Raw genomic sequence first — 15,637 nt, forward strand, 5'->3', positions numbered from 1 at the left:
TGAATCAAACAGAATTATTGAATTGTTTATTCACGCCTATATTGCTATTGTACGTTATAGATGGCATAAATCTGGCAGCTGTAATAATAAAGATAAGCAGTAAAAAGGCATGATGTGCCTCCCTATTTATAAGGTTCAGTTCTTTCACCTGATATTTACATATGACACAGTCTCTGAAGGAAACAAAGAAACATTAGTAATACATATAACACAAAGTAAAAAAAAAATCCCAAATCTTAAAATCATTAAGAGCTATTGTAGATTTTATAAAGTATTTAACATATGTATAGTATTTTTATATTTATATGTAGCATGCACTGTGGTTTTATGTAAACACTGTTCATCAATGACAGATCAGCAGAAGTCCGACATACAACACCCCCACTGATCAGCTGTTGGCAGCAGCCCCTGGAACTAACACAGTGTTATGGTCAGCAGGGTTTATTTAAAAAAAAAAAAAAAACAACTAAACCCTACGGAGCCCTCTGGGCTACTGACTGCTAAACAACCTGGTGTGAACACTGTCTAACAGTTACTGTCACTGCCAGCTAAACAAAAGGACCAGGTGTGCTCTGTTACCGTTCACAGAGCCCTGTGCAGTCAGAGCAGCCGCACAAATAAACTAACTGGCTAGCCAGCACTCCTGGACTAGCCAGAGACCAACAAACCCCATGTTCTTTCAGCCACCCAACCCCCAATGCAGCTACAGCCTAACAACTGGTCAGTGTGAATACTGACAGACACACTCACACACACACACACACAAGGCAGCATGCTGCCCAACTATAAATGGCATTGCTGACTAAGGGGGATATTTCTTACTAGGGCCACTAAGTGTTGACAGGCTGGAACCCAAGCACCACACACACATCAATTCAGGTTAGGATTTGAATTTGATCTTAGAGCGCCGGTCATCCAGACCAGCCCCCTTATATAGGCAAGGGGCGGTCACCAGCAAATAGCCAAGCTGCCCAATCCGAGCGTCCATTGGTCGACACACCAATCCATCAATGAGTCGACCACGCCCGGCTATTGCAAGGCAGGTTAACCCCTGCAACACTGGATTGTGCAGAGGAACAGACAGACGCCCATATCAAGGCCGCAGTTACTGCACAATCCTAACACACAGAGAATGAAGGCAGAAGCACAGCGTTATTCTCTGTTCAGTGGTTAAGTCATTGCAGTGCTGCTTTCTTTAAAGTGAATGGGAACTAAGCGGCAGCAATGAGGTTTGGCCACTACACAGAACACAGAGTTGTACTTCCAGCTTTATTTCTATGTTAGTTCCAGTGGTTGTTATTATTATTATTATTATTATTTATTTATATAGCACCATTAATTCCATGGTGCTTTACATTTGGGGGTTGTGTTGCCGTGTTAGTTCTAGTCGCGTCTGCTGCTGTGTCCGATAACTGTAATCCTAATTTGAGGACTTATGCAAAATATACCCACATGGACAAAATTAATGGTACCCATTGTTTAGTTAAAGAAAAACCCACAACGGTCACAGAAATAGCAAATCTGACAAACTGGAATTTTCCAAACTACATGTTGACAAGCCACAAAGTTGCTGGGAGAATGTCCTATGGACAGATGAGACAAAAATGGAACTTTTTGGCAAGGCACATCAGCTCTATGTTTACAGAAAAATTAAGCATATCTTGAAAAGAACACTGTCCCTACATGGAGGAGGCTCTGTTATGTTCTGGGGCTGCTTTGCTGCATCTGGTACAGGGTTTCTTGAATCTGTGCAGGGTACAAGGATATCTCAAGACTATCAAGGGATTCTAGAGAGAAATCTGCTGCCCAGTGTCAGAAAGCTTGGTCTCAGTTGCAGGTCATGAGTCTTGCAACAGGATAATGACCCAAAGCACACAGCTAAAACACCGAAGAATGGCTAAGAGGAAAACTTGGACTAATCTGAAGTGGCCTTCTATGAGCCCTGACCTAAATCCTATTGAGCATTTTTGGAAGGAGCTGAAACATGCCGTCTGGAAAAGGCACCCTTCAAACCAGAGACAACTGGAGCAGTTTCCTCATGAGGAGTGGACCAAAATACCCGCTGAGAAGTGCAGAAGTCTCATTGACAGTTACAGGAATTGTTTGAGTACAGCGATTGTCTCAAAAGGTTGTGTAACAAAATATTAAGTTAAGGGAACAATCATTTCTGTGCAGGCCTGTTTCATGAGTTTTTTTTTTTTAATTCATTTGAAGCAGGTTAAAAAGCAATGTCTGATTTTCATTTGTTCATTTTCATAGAATTTTTATTTATTATTACGTTTGTCAGATTCAAGTTATTTCTGTGACCATTGTGGAGTTTTCTTTCATTAAACGAGGGGTACCAACAATTTTGTCCACATGTGTAGGTCTTTAACCAGGAAATCCCTTTAAATAGTTATAAGTAAGGGTAATTTCAGCCTCTAAATAGCCCACAAAATTACAAATTTTGACATGGAGGAATGGTGTTGGCATGACTGAAAAGAATGCAGAATGTTGCTGGTAATGTGGTATGTAGTACTGTCTAACACATGATTCTTCTCAACCAGTTTGCAGGTCTTAAGGAGATCATGTGATATAGCAGTCATGGTGTGCTTTTTTTTTCTAACACTTGCCATCTGTTTAGTGGGTGTAATTGTGTTCACAAGCTAAAAGTGTTCTTACTCTGACACCTGGCATGTCCATGCATTACACACACAGCTCATTGATTTCATTGAAAACCATATTTCATACATGCTGTCAGATTTCTTTACATTATATTGCTTATTGCTGGTTTCACAGGACTATGGGTAACTGAGCTTGGCAGAGGTTTAGTCTTTTCTTGCATGAAATCTTCATCTATATGCACTGCGGCAAGTCTTCATCTCTGTGGGTGCACATAAGCACCATGGCTGGTAATGAATTAGAGCACTATGGATGGCAATGGGCAGGACGTGGCTGGTAATTATATAGGAACATTTTGGCTGGAAATATACAGGACTGTATACTGTATATATCAATGCACAGAAATTGGATAGCCCAGGCACCCTTACGTTGAACACATGGGTGAGCACATGTAAATTATTTGGGAAGAACTAACATTCATGATGGTGTCAACACTTTTCTGCTTCTGTTTGGAATTACAATGTTTCCACTATTCTTTGCAATAAAAAATACATGGATGGTCTGTGCATGTATAGAGAGAGTCTGTGAAATGTATCATCTTCAGTGTTACTGTTTACATCTATCTACCTTGTGACAGTGCTATCTTGTCAGACCTCAGATCTCAGCCCAGGCAAGGCATTGGTGTTGTTACAATTGACCTAGTTTAGTCTCTGCATATGCCTTAAACGCCCTCTGTTCATGGATGAGTTGACTGTAAATACAGACTGTGTACCTGATCGCCATCGCTTAACCAGGATCTAGAATATATAAATGGCTCTTTATCTCCCGCACTGTTCCCCTGCCTCTATGTTTTTGCTTGTTTAGCTTATAGAATACAATAAATGTGCTCTTGTAACCTCTTTAGAAGGATAAAAGCAATTTTGACTGTGTAGTTTTTCTTCATAATCTGTATGTGCCTGTGATCATAATCAATAGATTACATCCAACCACATTTTTGTAATGCAGAACTACTCTACATGAGAACATACAGTCAAAAATGAGTGATTATAACAATAATCCTAAAGAGAACAGCAAAGCTGCAATCTAAAATTGCAATGTGTGACAACTGCAAATCATCTTTGCCTGTGTATTCTGCTGCTGTCACTAAATTTGCCTGCAGGCTGTCTCCCATTTCTAGTGGATCTCTGCACATTGCCTGTGACAAGAATTCAGCTTTTTTTGTGCCTTGGACTTTCATTTATGACTTGCCAGTCCTCTGCTATTAATTTGAGTGATCAATGTAATTTTAGCTTCATCTACAGGTATATCTGATATACCACACCTCCCTGTGTAATACCTCCCTGTATGTACATACAGTATGTCATGGGACATATAGTTACTGGACCTACTGCTGAAGACAGTGATTTCCACAGATAAGATAGTGGACACAAGGTGATTTCTTCTCTTCTAAAAGTAAGCTATTGGTAGTATTGGAAAGATGAATGTTACAATGCTAGGTTTACAATCCTAGACTAGAAGGTCTAACTCCAGTATAAGCCATTGTGACAATCCTGGTGTATTTTTAGGATTGTCTAAATTTATAAATTTATAAAGTCTAAACAAGAATTAGAAACTGGTGCTTAAAATAATCTTAGTTGCATATAGTTGTATGCCAGAACCCAGTGATGCATTGTAACTTGTAAAGCTGTAGAAATAGATTCTGATTGATCTTGTAGAAAGTACTCGTGTAAATAAGTACATTCATGGGTTTGTCATGGACCATTAAAAATTGTGTGAAGCTAGACTAATAATACTTAGGACTTTTTCTAGTATGCCAGTAATGATAGGGACATAGAATTGCCATTATTGATTCTAATGAAATAGTGCCTTACTGAGTCCACTCATTGTGGTAGGTTTTCTACTTGTTTGAACAAATTCTACCAAGATTGAAATTCTACATCGCATACCAAGATTGAAATTCTACATCGCATACCAAGACTGAAATTCTACATTGCAAGTTTTTGCAAATGTTGTTAGATGTAAACATTACTCATAGCAGTACAGGGATTCCCAGTCATCAAAAAATTTTCTATATTAGGTAATTCAGGGTTGTTACTAACTCCCATTCCTGACACAAATGTGAAGGCAATTGTAGCGTTCTTAGTCTATACTGTAAGTATTCACAGCCAGGAGATGACTGAGCTTAGCATTATGTTAAATTATATAACACTCCTATAATATACTGTATTATTATTTATTTTTCATTTTTAAATCAGTTACAACAGTACTAACACTTATCCCCTTTCCACAGGATAAGTATGTCATCACAATGGGTAATTTTCTGGACTCTACAATATAAGAAGACTCAGTATTATAGATAGCACACGACAATGCATTGGGACCTAGGAGATTCAAGACATGCCTCTGTATGTCACTATGGCTCTATTCACTTCTATAGGCTTGATCTAGATCACAATTCTATTTTCACCAACTTTCCATTCACATAAGCAGCCAGGAAACTCATTCTTGTGATCACTGGGGTCCCAGAGATCAGTCCCTGAGATAAGGCATAAATCTTAATAGTGTGATAACCCCTTTAGGTCGATATCTGCCATGCTTAGACATTTATACTTTGGTGCTGACCATTTCTTGATTTCAGATACTGAGCCGAAGTTTTTACCATAACTATAAAAATAATTTACATCACACAATACAAAAGTTGGATAAATAAGGTACACTATTACAACAACTTAAGCAAAGACTGTTCTGGAGGACATAAACTACATCAACTCCTATCCAACCCCCCCCCCCCCCCCTCCCCACATGGCCCCTAGGAATACAAAAAGGAAATTACACTAAGGGGGAACACCACACTAGTTATGGTTAATAATAGGGCTACACAGAGCAACAAATCTGTGTGCTTATCAAAATATAAAATATTGGAGGATGGATGATGACATACAAAATAAAAAATAGGCTGCCATTACTGTACTATGAAGAGCTAGGTGTCTCATAAACCACACAGCTAATGTATGGAAACCACACAGAAGTGAGACAATAGTAACACCTGTAAAATACTGACGATATAGGAAACGAGAACAAAGTCTAGAATGTGACACCACATAAAACCTCATAACAGATATGTAACAGGACAGGAAAAAAAACTGGTGACTGACCAATGAAAATGGTAGCTAATACAGATGAGCAAATATTATTCGGAACAGCCATTTTGAATCGCACGCTCCTGTAGAAATGAATGGAAGCAGCTGGCATGCAGACTTTGCCGGCGGCTGGCTGCTTAACCCCCCGCGTGCCAGCTACTTCCATTCATTTCTATGGGAGCATGCTATTCGAAACGGCTGTTTCGAATAGTGTTCGCTCATCTCTAGACTAGCTAACTAAAAACATTGGAAATCTAGTGCCCCATATCGATAAAGAAGTATTGATACAGGCAAAAACCGCATTGGGACTGTTACTGTTTTCTTGGGGGTACACTCACACTGCTTTTATCATGTCTGTGGGTAAGTTGGATGATCCTCTTTATTGATGTACTAATAAATTATTATATATATGATAAATTCCTTGGCTCTTGGTGAGAGTTTGTTGTTTGGGTGTTTGTGGTACAAGGAGATGCACTATAGTTCTTTGAGGTATTTGTTGTTCCAATACTGTTTGTTTTTGTATATAAAGAATTTATTGATCTAAAAATAATCAGCCAACACTACAATACCAAATGCATTGCCGATAGCTTTGAAATCACTATCAATGAAGAGGGCCATTTGGGTTTCATGTCAGCAGTTTATCAATGCTTTCATCTTAAAGAATACTGAAGAAGCAGATGGTTGCGTATAATGATCTGATCTCTCTGATCTTAATGCCAATTATTTATAATCAGAACAGAACATATAGCTACACTAGGGTACAATCGCTTTAAAATGTATATTTTCTGCCATGTTTTAAACAAGGGTCTTGTAATAGTGTGCAGTTCTAATGGACACACTAGCATCAATTTCCAGTCATCTGTAAAAGTACCCGCCTGCTGTCAACTCATAGCACTTGCTTTGACATAAAATACAGTATATTACTTGCTCAGCTAATTTTTATTCTGATGTGGAATTAATGATGTTCATATAATATCTATAGACATCTTTATATTTACATTTATTTTAGACAGACTACTGACAGGCACCACTTCGAAGGGAGATGAACAATTACTTACTGGTTATGTGTCATATTACAATATCTACAAAGCCATTTAGTAAAGTGGTATACAAGTCACATAACACTAACCAAAGAGCAGCTCACATTTATACCCACATAGTAAACTATCCATCAAGTAGATATAACTTAGTAATTCTGTAAAGCAGCATGTTAATATATTATACTGTCAGAGTTCATTGATATGATAGTATACACAGATATGTGTGCACATATCGTAATGCAGAATGAGCCAACAAAGCAATGCCTCCATGATTTTATGAAGTGAATAGAAACCCATAAAACCATTAACTGTATGAATTTATGAATTCACTGATTAAATCTTTTCCTCCTGTATGTATAAAACTACTGGTCTAGTGAATTCTGTGTGCGGTTCCAGGGTTTTACTATGACCTTCTGTAGGATTGCCTCAACTGTAAGTTTAATGATCATATTACTTATTGTACTCTGCAATAGTGTAATAATATTGCGAGAAGTTTTTTTTTTTTTTTTTTTTTTTTTTTTTTTTTAACACTGGTTTACCTACCTATCTATCTAGCCTTTGAAGGCTTGAAAAAAGTCCTGGCTTTATGGAATGAAATGTTGCACATGGACTAAATATAAATCCACCATGTTTTCACTGTATTGGTTTGTTGACCATGTTTTATTATAATATCTTCAGAGATCAATCTGCACTCAATATTTCTTTTGCTGATGCTGCTTTTTTGTTTTCCATCTTTCTGTTTATCTATATAAAAAAATAAAAATTCCAGGCATCATAATTTAAAAGTAAGGACATATAGATAGGGAACATACTATAAGGATACAGGTCAGGAATCTTATACCCAATAATTAGAAGGGACTGCACTTCTAGATCTTCAATAGAGTAAAAAGTGGATTCATTATTCCATCATAAGCAATGTTTTAGTCCAGTACAAATGGGCCTTTCTCAAGCTTGGTTTTACTCTATAGAAGATCCTGGACTACAGACTCTTGTTATAATTATTGTCTGTCTATCTATCTATCTATCTATCTATCTATCTATCTATCTATCTATCGATCGTAGTCTTAACTTGAACCTCCTAACATGCTAAGAATGCCTTGTTAATGTTTGTATCTGGATAATTGTTGCTACTTCTGTATCTACCTGTTATGTTATCCACTTTCCTCTTTGTCTTTACAGCTCTTATCATGCTTATTCTCCTCTCAGTCTCATTATCTACAGTAACTATCTATCTATCTAGTACCTAGCTTGATGCACATTTCTCTCCGTATACCTCGAGTTTGCTTCAATAGTTAATTCTGAAACACAAGCCATTTCTCAGAGCCTCTTGCTCAGGTACATGACATAAAGCCACTGTATAAATAATCGAGCAGAGAATGAAGTTTGATTTTCCTCTTACAGCGAGATGCTGAGGTCCTCCAGACTGACCTCCCAAATATCTGCAGTGAAGTGAATGGCAGGCAGGATACAATGAAATTCATCTTGATAGAAATAGTGGAAACAACCTTGCAGAAAGGGTACTAAAAATAAATCGCATCTGCTATTTAACATGCATAGCCCAGTAATGAAAGCTCTATCAGTCTCACAGTGCTGATCTCGAAGATCACCCTGGTGTTAAAATAATCTTGTCTCCTTGACAGGCCTCAGTTTGTGTGAACAGAGGCAAGCTGTCAGTCACACTGTTTTATTGGCTCAATCTGTTTTTCTGGGAATATTGCTTTGTTTTGCAAGTCTCTTGTTCTTTTGTATATAACGTGCATTCATGTATGCCTATCTACAATCCAGGGTAAACTTGTTTTGTTACTGGTTATTTTTGATTCAAGATCTATAACTATACCCAAGAGTCTACACTGGTTCTTGTGCACCACAGATTTTGTCATTAACATGACTGAACCTATGTCTATTTGGTATAGTTAGATTTGTTTTCATGCCTACATGTTCAAAAAAAATCTGTAGATTTGGGAAAAGTACAACTACTAAAGATCACTGCAAGGTCAAAGTTTTCTCATAGACCTTTATTTTCTACAGAATTTAGTAAAGTGAATGTTTTTTATTACAGTAGTAAGTTACAAGTTTAATTCAACTTAAAAAAGTTTTAGAAGGCCAGAACCATGTATGATAGTTCTGTTTTTCCTAATTTAACCAATGAACCAAATGGATATCCATTAAAGGGGCTTTACTGGACTTTTACAATGATGACCTATTCTCAGGATAGTTCATTATCTGAAGATCCATGGACGTCAAACACCTAGGACCCTAATAAAACAGCTTGTTGAAGCAGCAGCAGGGCTCCCTGAGTGCCATTTGCACTTCTCAAGCTATGGGTCAAATATAACTCATGTCTTTCAATTACCTAAGTGATTTTGGAGGTAGTTCTATCAGAGACTAACAAGTATTTCTGTATGCACAGTTATATATTGAGGGCTATAGGTCAGTGATAGGACCACCCCATGACTTCATGACTGTTTCTAAGCATAGAAAGAGCAACACTATAAATACATAAAATACAAGTTAGGATAAGTTTACCTTTCCATTTGTAAAGCCAGTGTAGCTGTAGGACCTTGGGGCTGGTTGTCAGGCTAGTAAACACACATGGAGAGTGGTCTCTTTAAGTTCAAGCTGGTGCCTTTTATTGGGAGCAATTCACAAAGTTCAACATAAATAGCTTTCTCCAGCAAAAAGGAAACATAAAACAAAGGACTTACTTCAACCACAAGGCAGTACAGTCCATCAGCTCCGCAGGCTGGCACTTGTAGTTCTCCACACAACCCGAATGTTTGGGTCCTCAGCTCTCCATAGCAGCAGCAGCAAGGGAAGTGAGACACACCCAACTGTCTGGAGATGGTTCACGCTCCACTGTTGTTGTAACCAAACTCAGGGCCAGAGCTTTGAACCCAAATCTATGATTCCACCCAACACCCGGAACTGGATTCATCCATTACCTAGTGGAGAGGAGCCATTTCAATGGGATATACCTTCCTTCCACAACCTTTCCCTCCACTTGCCTACACCAGTTATTGTCATCTGTCATAGGATGATAACAATGGACTTTAACAGCACTGGAATAACTGATGAGATGGAGCCCCCTGCATTTACATTCACTTTTGTGTAAAACATATAAGTTTTCTTTACTTCAGACTAAGTCCTAACAGCAACTGAATTGCCAGTACAGAAGCTTGACCTGAGCTCTTGTGTCTGTTGTGTTTTTGGAACTGAAGAAACTTGTAAAGGTTATTATAATAATTATTATCAAGATTTTACAGTTCATGGGAAGTATTGCTAAATATAAATTATAATCTTTACTTTTCTACGTTTTATTTTACTTGCTTAAAGGGATTCTACCATTAAAAAACTTTTTTTTTCTAGGTAACACGTCAGAATAGCCTTTATAAAGGCTATTCGTCTCCTACCTTTGGAAGTGATCTCCGCCGCGCTGTTCGTTCAAAATACCGGTTTGTACCGGTATGCTAATTAGTTCTCTCACAGCGATGGGGGTGTCCCCCAGCGCAGGAGATGCGATGGGGGCGTCCCCATTGCTGCTCAAAAAACGACTCCAGCGCCGCCTCTGTCTTCTTCTGCATCCGCCCTCTCCTTCTTCGGCTTGACGTCGGACGCCTGCGCAGTACGCTCTGTTCAGCGAACTTCGCCGAACATACTGCGCATGCGCAAAATTGTCGGCATTATGTCCGCGGGCATACGCAGTACGTTCGGCGAAGTTCGCCGAACAGAGCGTACTGCGTGGGCGTCCGACGTCAAGCCGAAGAAGGAAGGGGCGGATGCAGAAGAAGACAGAGGCGGCGCTGGAGTCAGTTTTCGAGCAGCAATGGGGACGACTCCATTGCATCTCCTGCACTGGGGGACACCCCCATCGCTTCGAGAGAACTAATTAGCATACCGGTACAAACCGGTATTTTGAACCGACGGCGCGGCGGAGATCACTTCCAAAGGTAGGAGACGAATAGCCTTTCTAAAGGCTATTCTGATGTGTTACCTAGAAAAAAAGTATTTTAACCACTTCAGTACCAGGCCAATTTGTGGTCCGGGACCAGACACATTTTAGGTTTATTTTGTATGTGCGGTTTTGTGGGCTGTAACATTTTTCCCGGATGTCTCAGTCAACTAATTTTTGCGTCTTTTTTCGGGGACACATAGGGCTTTATTTTTATGTTATCTTTATTTTCGAATGTGTTTTAATTTTTTTATATCTGGGAAAATATAAACAAAATAGGAGGGAAATTGTGTCTGGTTTTTAAATTTTTTTTTTTTAAATTTAATAACACAAAGTGTCACTGAAAAACTTTATAATATAGTTTTTCCTCTCCATTACGGTAATTTTTATTTTGTATGGTGTCGTCGGGGGTGGGGCTATAACCTTTAATAACGGTGTTTTATTAGCGTATTATTTATTTTTTATTATTTTATTTACATTTTTAAAAAACTTTTTTATTATATTTTTATTTTTATTTTTTATTTTTTCAGATTGTGTCCCCATAAGGTAATAAGAGACCTTTGGGGACATCTGATCACTTATTTTTTTGTACTGGAGGCTGGTTTCTCCTATAACTGGGGCTACTACATTTAACCCCAGATACAGGAGGAATTCAGCCTCCTGCACACTGTATACACAGTATGCAGAGCTGATATGGGTCCTGTAGGACCCAGCAGCTCTGGCAGGACGCTGCTCCCGGCAGATCATGTGTCCGCCGGGTCAGAGGGCAGCTGAATTATGGCTGTGTCCATAGCTGTGTATACAGCGCTCATTGAGCGCTGTATACACAGCGATGGAGAAGGCAGGGGAGGTAATAAATCTGCCCTGTCTTCTCTCTGGGAGTTCCGGCTGAAGTTACAGCTGGCTCCTAGTGAAAGCAGCTACACGATCTCCGTGCAGCTGCTGTGTTCTGACTTGGACATACAGGTACGTCCTGGCAAAAGTAGGCAACCACTTCCCGGACGTATATAGTCTATGGGCAGTCCGGAAGTGGTTAATGGTAGAATCCCTTTAATGTGTCCATAGCAAAATGATGGCTTTCCCTAATATTTAGAAAAACAAAAATATCAGGTTGGCAACTCTGAGCTAACAAGTTGTCTTTTATTGTTCAGCATGCCTGTAAGTGTACTATATTTATATCCACACACACACACTCTGAATGTATTGTATGTTATGCTTGTGCTTGGACTACACCACAAGCTGCAAGAACTTTTACACTGAGAGCCCACATGCAAACACCAGCTCAAAGGTTTTATCAAATCATTTTTACTTATATTTTTGTGTTAAAAGCAAATAAATAAAGCAGACCTGATCATGCCCACTCTTTCCTCTTTTCATTCGTTTGTACACATACAGAAGTCTGCAGAACAAACTTTACAAATCAAAGAATATAAGGTCATTTTGTATCAGGTACATCAATGCTGGCATAGAGACATTGAGCATCTGGTAAAATCCAGCTTGCGGGTCATCAGGTACATTCAAGTATCAGTACAGAAAGATGGAAAATCAAGCCTTCATCAACAATCTATCTAAGACACAATATTACATCAATGAGCGACAAAACTATCTCCAAAATGACCTCACAGTAGGTGGATGAAAATGATCAATGGGCACTTTTACTACCCAAATTATTTGACTTACTAGAACCTTAACCATATCTAGTAGAATCAACAGAAACACATGATAATAAGATGGGTAGCATTGTAACAAGAGGGATTTGGTGCTATCCAATGACTTTCCCCGCAAAATATAACAGTCTTAAAACTTTGTCCATATTAGGCTGTATATTTTGGACTTTGGGACAAGAGAAGACAAGACTATAGCACTATAGCATGTTGTAAAACCACTCTAGTAGAGAAACTGTAGGGTATAACAGATAGAGAGGATATAGTATGTAGAATTTACTGCTAGACATTTTGAAGACCATTTTGTGCCACTTAAAACATGGCTTCACTTACAATATGTGACAGAAAGACTTGCTGAAATTTCTGTGTCTATCCATTCATTGGAATGGGGTTTGCATATGCTGCAGAAATAATCGATCCAGATGAAAAAAAAAAAAAAAAAAGATTTTAATTTGATAATATTTCTGCTGCTAATTCTGCTGCATGTGAACATATTCTAAGGGCTACAGCAGCCACATAGGAAATAAATTACAATGAAAAAAATCAGTTGCTAACGAATTTGCTTAAAACCACTGCAAATGGTGTGTTTTACATGTTTTGCTGCAGATTACTCTATACATGACAAAGTTTGAAATTTTGTGATGAACATCTGTAACATAAATTGACATGCTGCAGAAATAAAATCCATAATGCAAGTCATTTTCCATGCTAATTCTAGTAAAAATTCATTCACTTTACAGGTAATAAGTTTCAGATTTTTTTTACCACCAAACCCAGACAAAAAAAATCTTTGGTGTAATGGCTCCACATGCACGTAACTTAAGTGTCCAGGGTTATGACTTTATAATCTAAATCTGTATTCATTACAATACAAGGCATCATCTGTTTGACAGCAGATATAAAATCTGGTAGAGAAAAATCTAATGGTTTAATAGTGCACCCTGAGGCGCATCTCTACATGGAATGATGAATAAATAGCTGCAGACACACTTTAAGGGTCAGTATGTGAGCTAGATACAATATTATGTTAAATGAGCTTTGAAAAATTGATAATTTTAACTAGGAGACAATAGTCCTGTCCAAGTCAATGAAACATGTTATTATTGTGATCAGTAACCTTATAAATTGCCTGTCATGTGAAATAAAGGACTGCTTTCTACAGTAATGGGAAGAAGGGTACCTTGTGCTACATTGTTTGTTGTATTACACTCAGTAAGTACAGTTGTCATTAAGATTCATGGCTTACCAATTCAAGATATTCTGAAGATCCAATTTGAGATCCAGTTATTGGGATGGTGACAAAATGGCATATGAGTGATACTTACACACAGAAGATTGTGGCTAAGATGCAAATGGTTCCTTAGTAACTGACCACAGTCTGACAATGAGAAGCCAATATAATGTTGGCAACTGAAAAAGACTCCTGTTAACACAGATTGATCAGTACCGGTCTGCATGCCCGAGTTTAACAGATTTATTTCAAATACAACAGTAGATTGTAAGCCCTCGCGGGCAGGGCCCTTTATGCCACTGTGCCAGTCGGTCATTGATAGTATTATATCTGTCAGTATCTTTTGTGTACTGTATGTAAACCCCCAAATGTAAAGCACCATAGAATTGATGGTGCTATATAAAGAAACAATAATAAATAAATAAAACAATCGGTATTATCAGTGCAAAATAAATGATGCATAAATATGATATGATAAATATAAAAGCAATCAGTTAGATAAATATGAGATCAACATCAGATAGATACACAGGCTCTCACTAGAGCCGAAACGTTGCATGGGGCAATAAACCACCTCTATTTGTTTTCACAAACATCTGGTGTGCTGCCTGTTAGATAGATAGATAGATAGATAGATAGATAGATAGATAGATAGATAGATAGAACTGTAGATAGAATATTAGATAAATAATAGTTAATAATGGTAGATAGAATATGGATATTAGGACAATAGAGATAGAGAGCGATAGGTATGAGAAAGAGACAGATAAGATAAGATAGATGTACTGTAAATGTCAGTTTTCATTTTTTTCATGTTTGGTTTTAATGTCTTTTAGGGTAAGAAGCAGGATATTCCACGTGAAGATCAAGGTCCAACAATTAAAAACTTGGATTTCTGGCCAAACCTTATTACTTTAATGGTCACTATTATTGATGAGGACAAGACATCATACACTCCTACCTTAAACCAGTAAGTCATAGACTCCTATTTTTTATGAGTAATGTTAACAGTCATGCACTACGTTGACTACTACTGGGTTTCTTTGCTTTATCTGTGTGCAGCTGTATTTTCTCAGTGTTATCATTGAAGAAATGTAATTTATCATAATGTTTTGGCTATGGCTTTGGCTAGGTTCACATCATATTTATATTTTACTGTTCATGCGTCCATTTAAAAAAGTTCTTACCCATGTCAGAAGAACTTATGCAAATAGATGCCATGGTGATGACATCTGTTTGTATCCATTTTACATAGAAGGGGATGTTAAAAAAAAAAAAAGTATACAGTCCTATGAAAAAGTTTGGGCACCCCTATTAATCTTAATCATTTTTAGTTCTAAATATTTTGGTATTTGCAACAGCCATTTCAGTTTGATATATCTAATAACTGATGGACACAGTAATATTTCAGGATTGAAATGAGGTTTATTGTACTAACAGAAAATGTGCAATATGCATTAAACCAAAATTTGACCGGTGCAAAAGTATGGGCACCTCAACAGAAAAGTGACATTAATATTTAGTAGATCCTCCTTTTGCAAAGATAACAGCCTCTAGTCGCTTCCTGTAGCTTTTAATCAGTTCCTGGATCCTGGATAAAGGTATTTTGGACAAACAATTCAAGTTCAGTTAAGTTAGATGGTCGCCGAGCATGGACAGCCCGCTTCAAATCATCCCACAGATGTTCAATGATATTCAGGTCTGGGGACTGGGATGGCCATTCCAGAACATTGTAATTGTTCCTCTGCATGAATGCCTGAGTTGATTTGGAGCGGTGTTTTGGATCATTGTCTTGCTGAAATATCCATCCCCGGCGTAACTTCAACTTCGTCACTGATTCTTGAACATTATTCTCAAGAATCTGCTGATACTGAGTGGAATCCATGCGACTCTCAACTTTAACAAGATTCCCGGTGCCGGCATTGGCCACACAGCCCCAAAGCATGATGGAACCTCCACCAAATTTTACAGTGGGTAGCAAGTGTTTTTCTTGGAATGCTGTTTCTTTTTGG

The 15,637-nt window shown here is 38.0% G+C and overlaps 1 protein-coding gene across 1 annotated transcript in view; it reads left to right on the forward strand.

The window, feature by feature from the left end:
• UNC13C (unc-13 homolog C) overlaps positions 1–15,637 on the forward strand; it is a 482,392-nt gene that overhangs the window by 288,363 nt on the left and 178,392 nt on the right. Inside the window, exon 19 of the mRNA XM_075273478.1 lies at positions 14,462–14,595. Coding sequence (XP_075129579.1) covers positions 14,462–14,595 — 134 coding nt within the window. The remainder of the gene's footprint in view (positions 1–14,461; positions 14,596–15,637) is intronic.

The sequence above is a fragment of the Leptodactylus fuscus genome, chromosome 5 (assembly GCF_031893055.1).
Source record: "Leptodactylus fuscus isolate aLepFus1 chromosome 5, aLepFus1.hap2, whole genome shotgun sequence".
NCBI lineage: Eukaryota > Metazoa > Chordata > Amphibia > Anura > Leptodactylidae > Leptodactylus > Leptodactylus fuscus.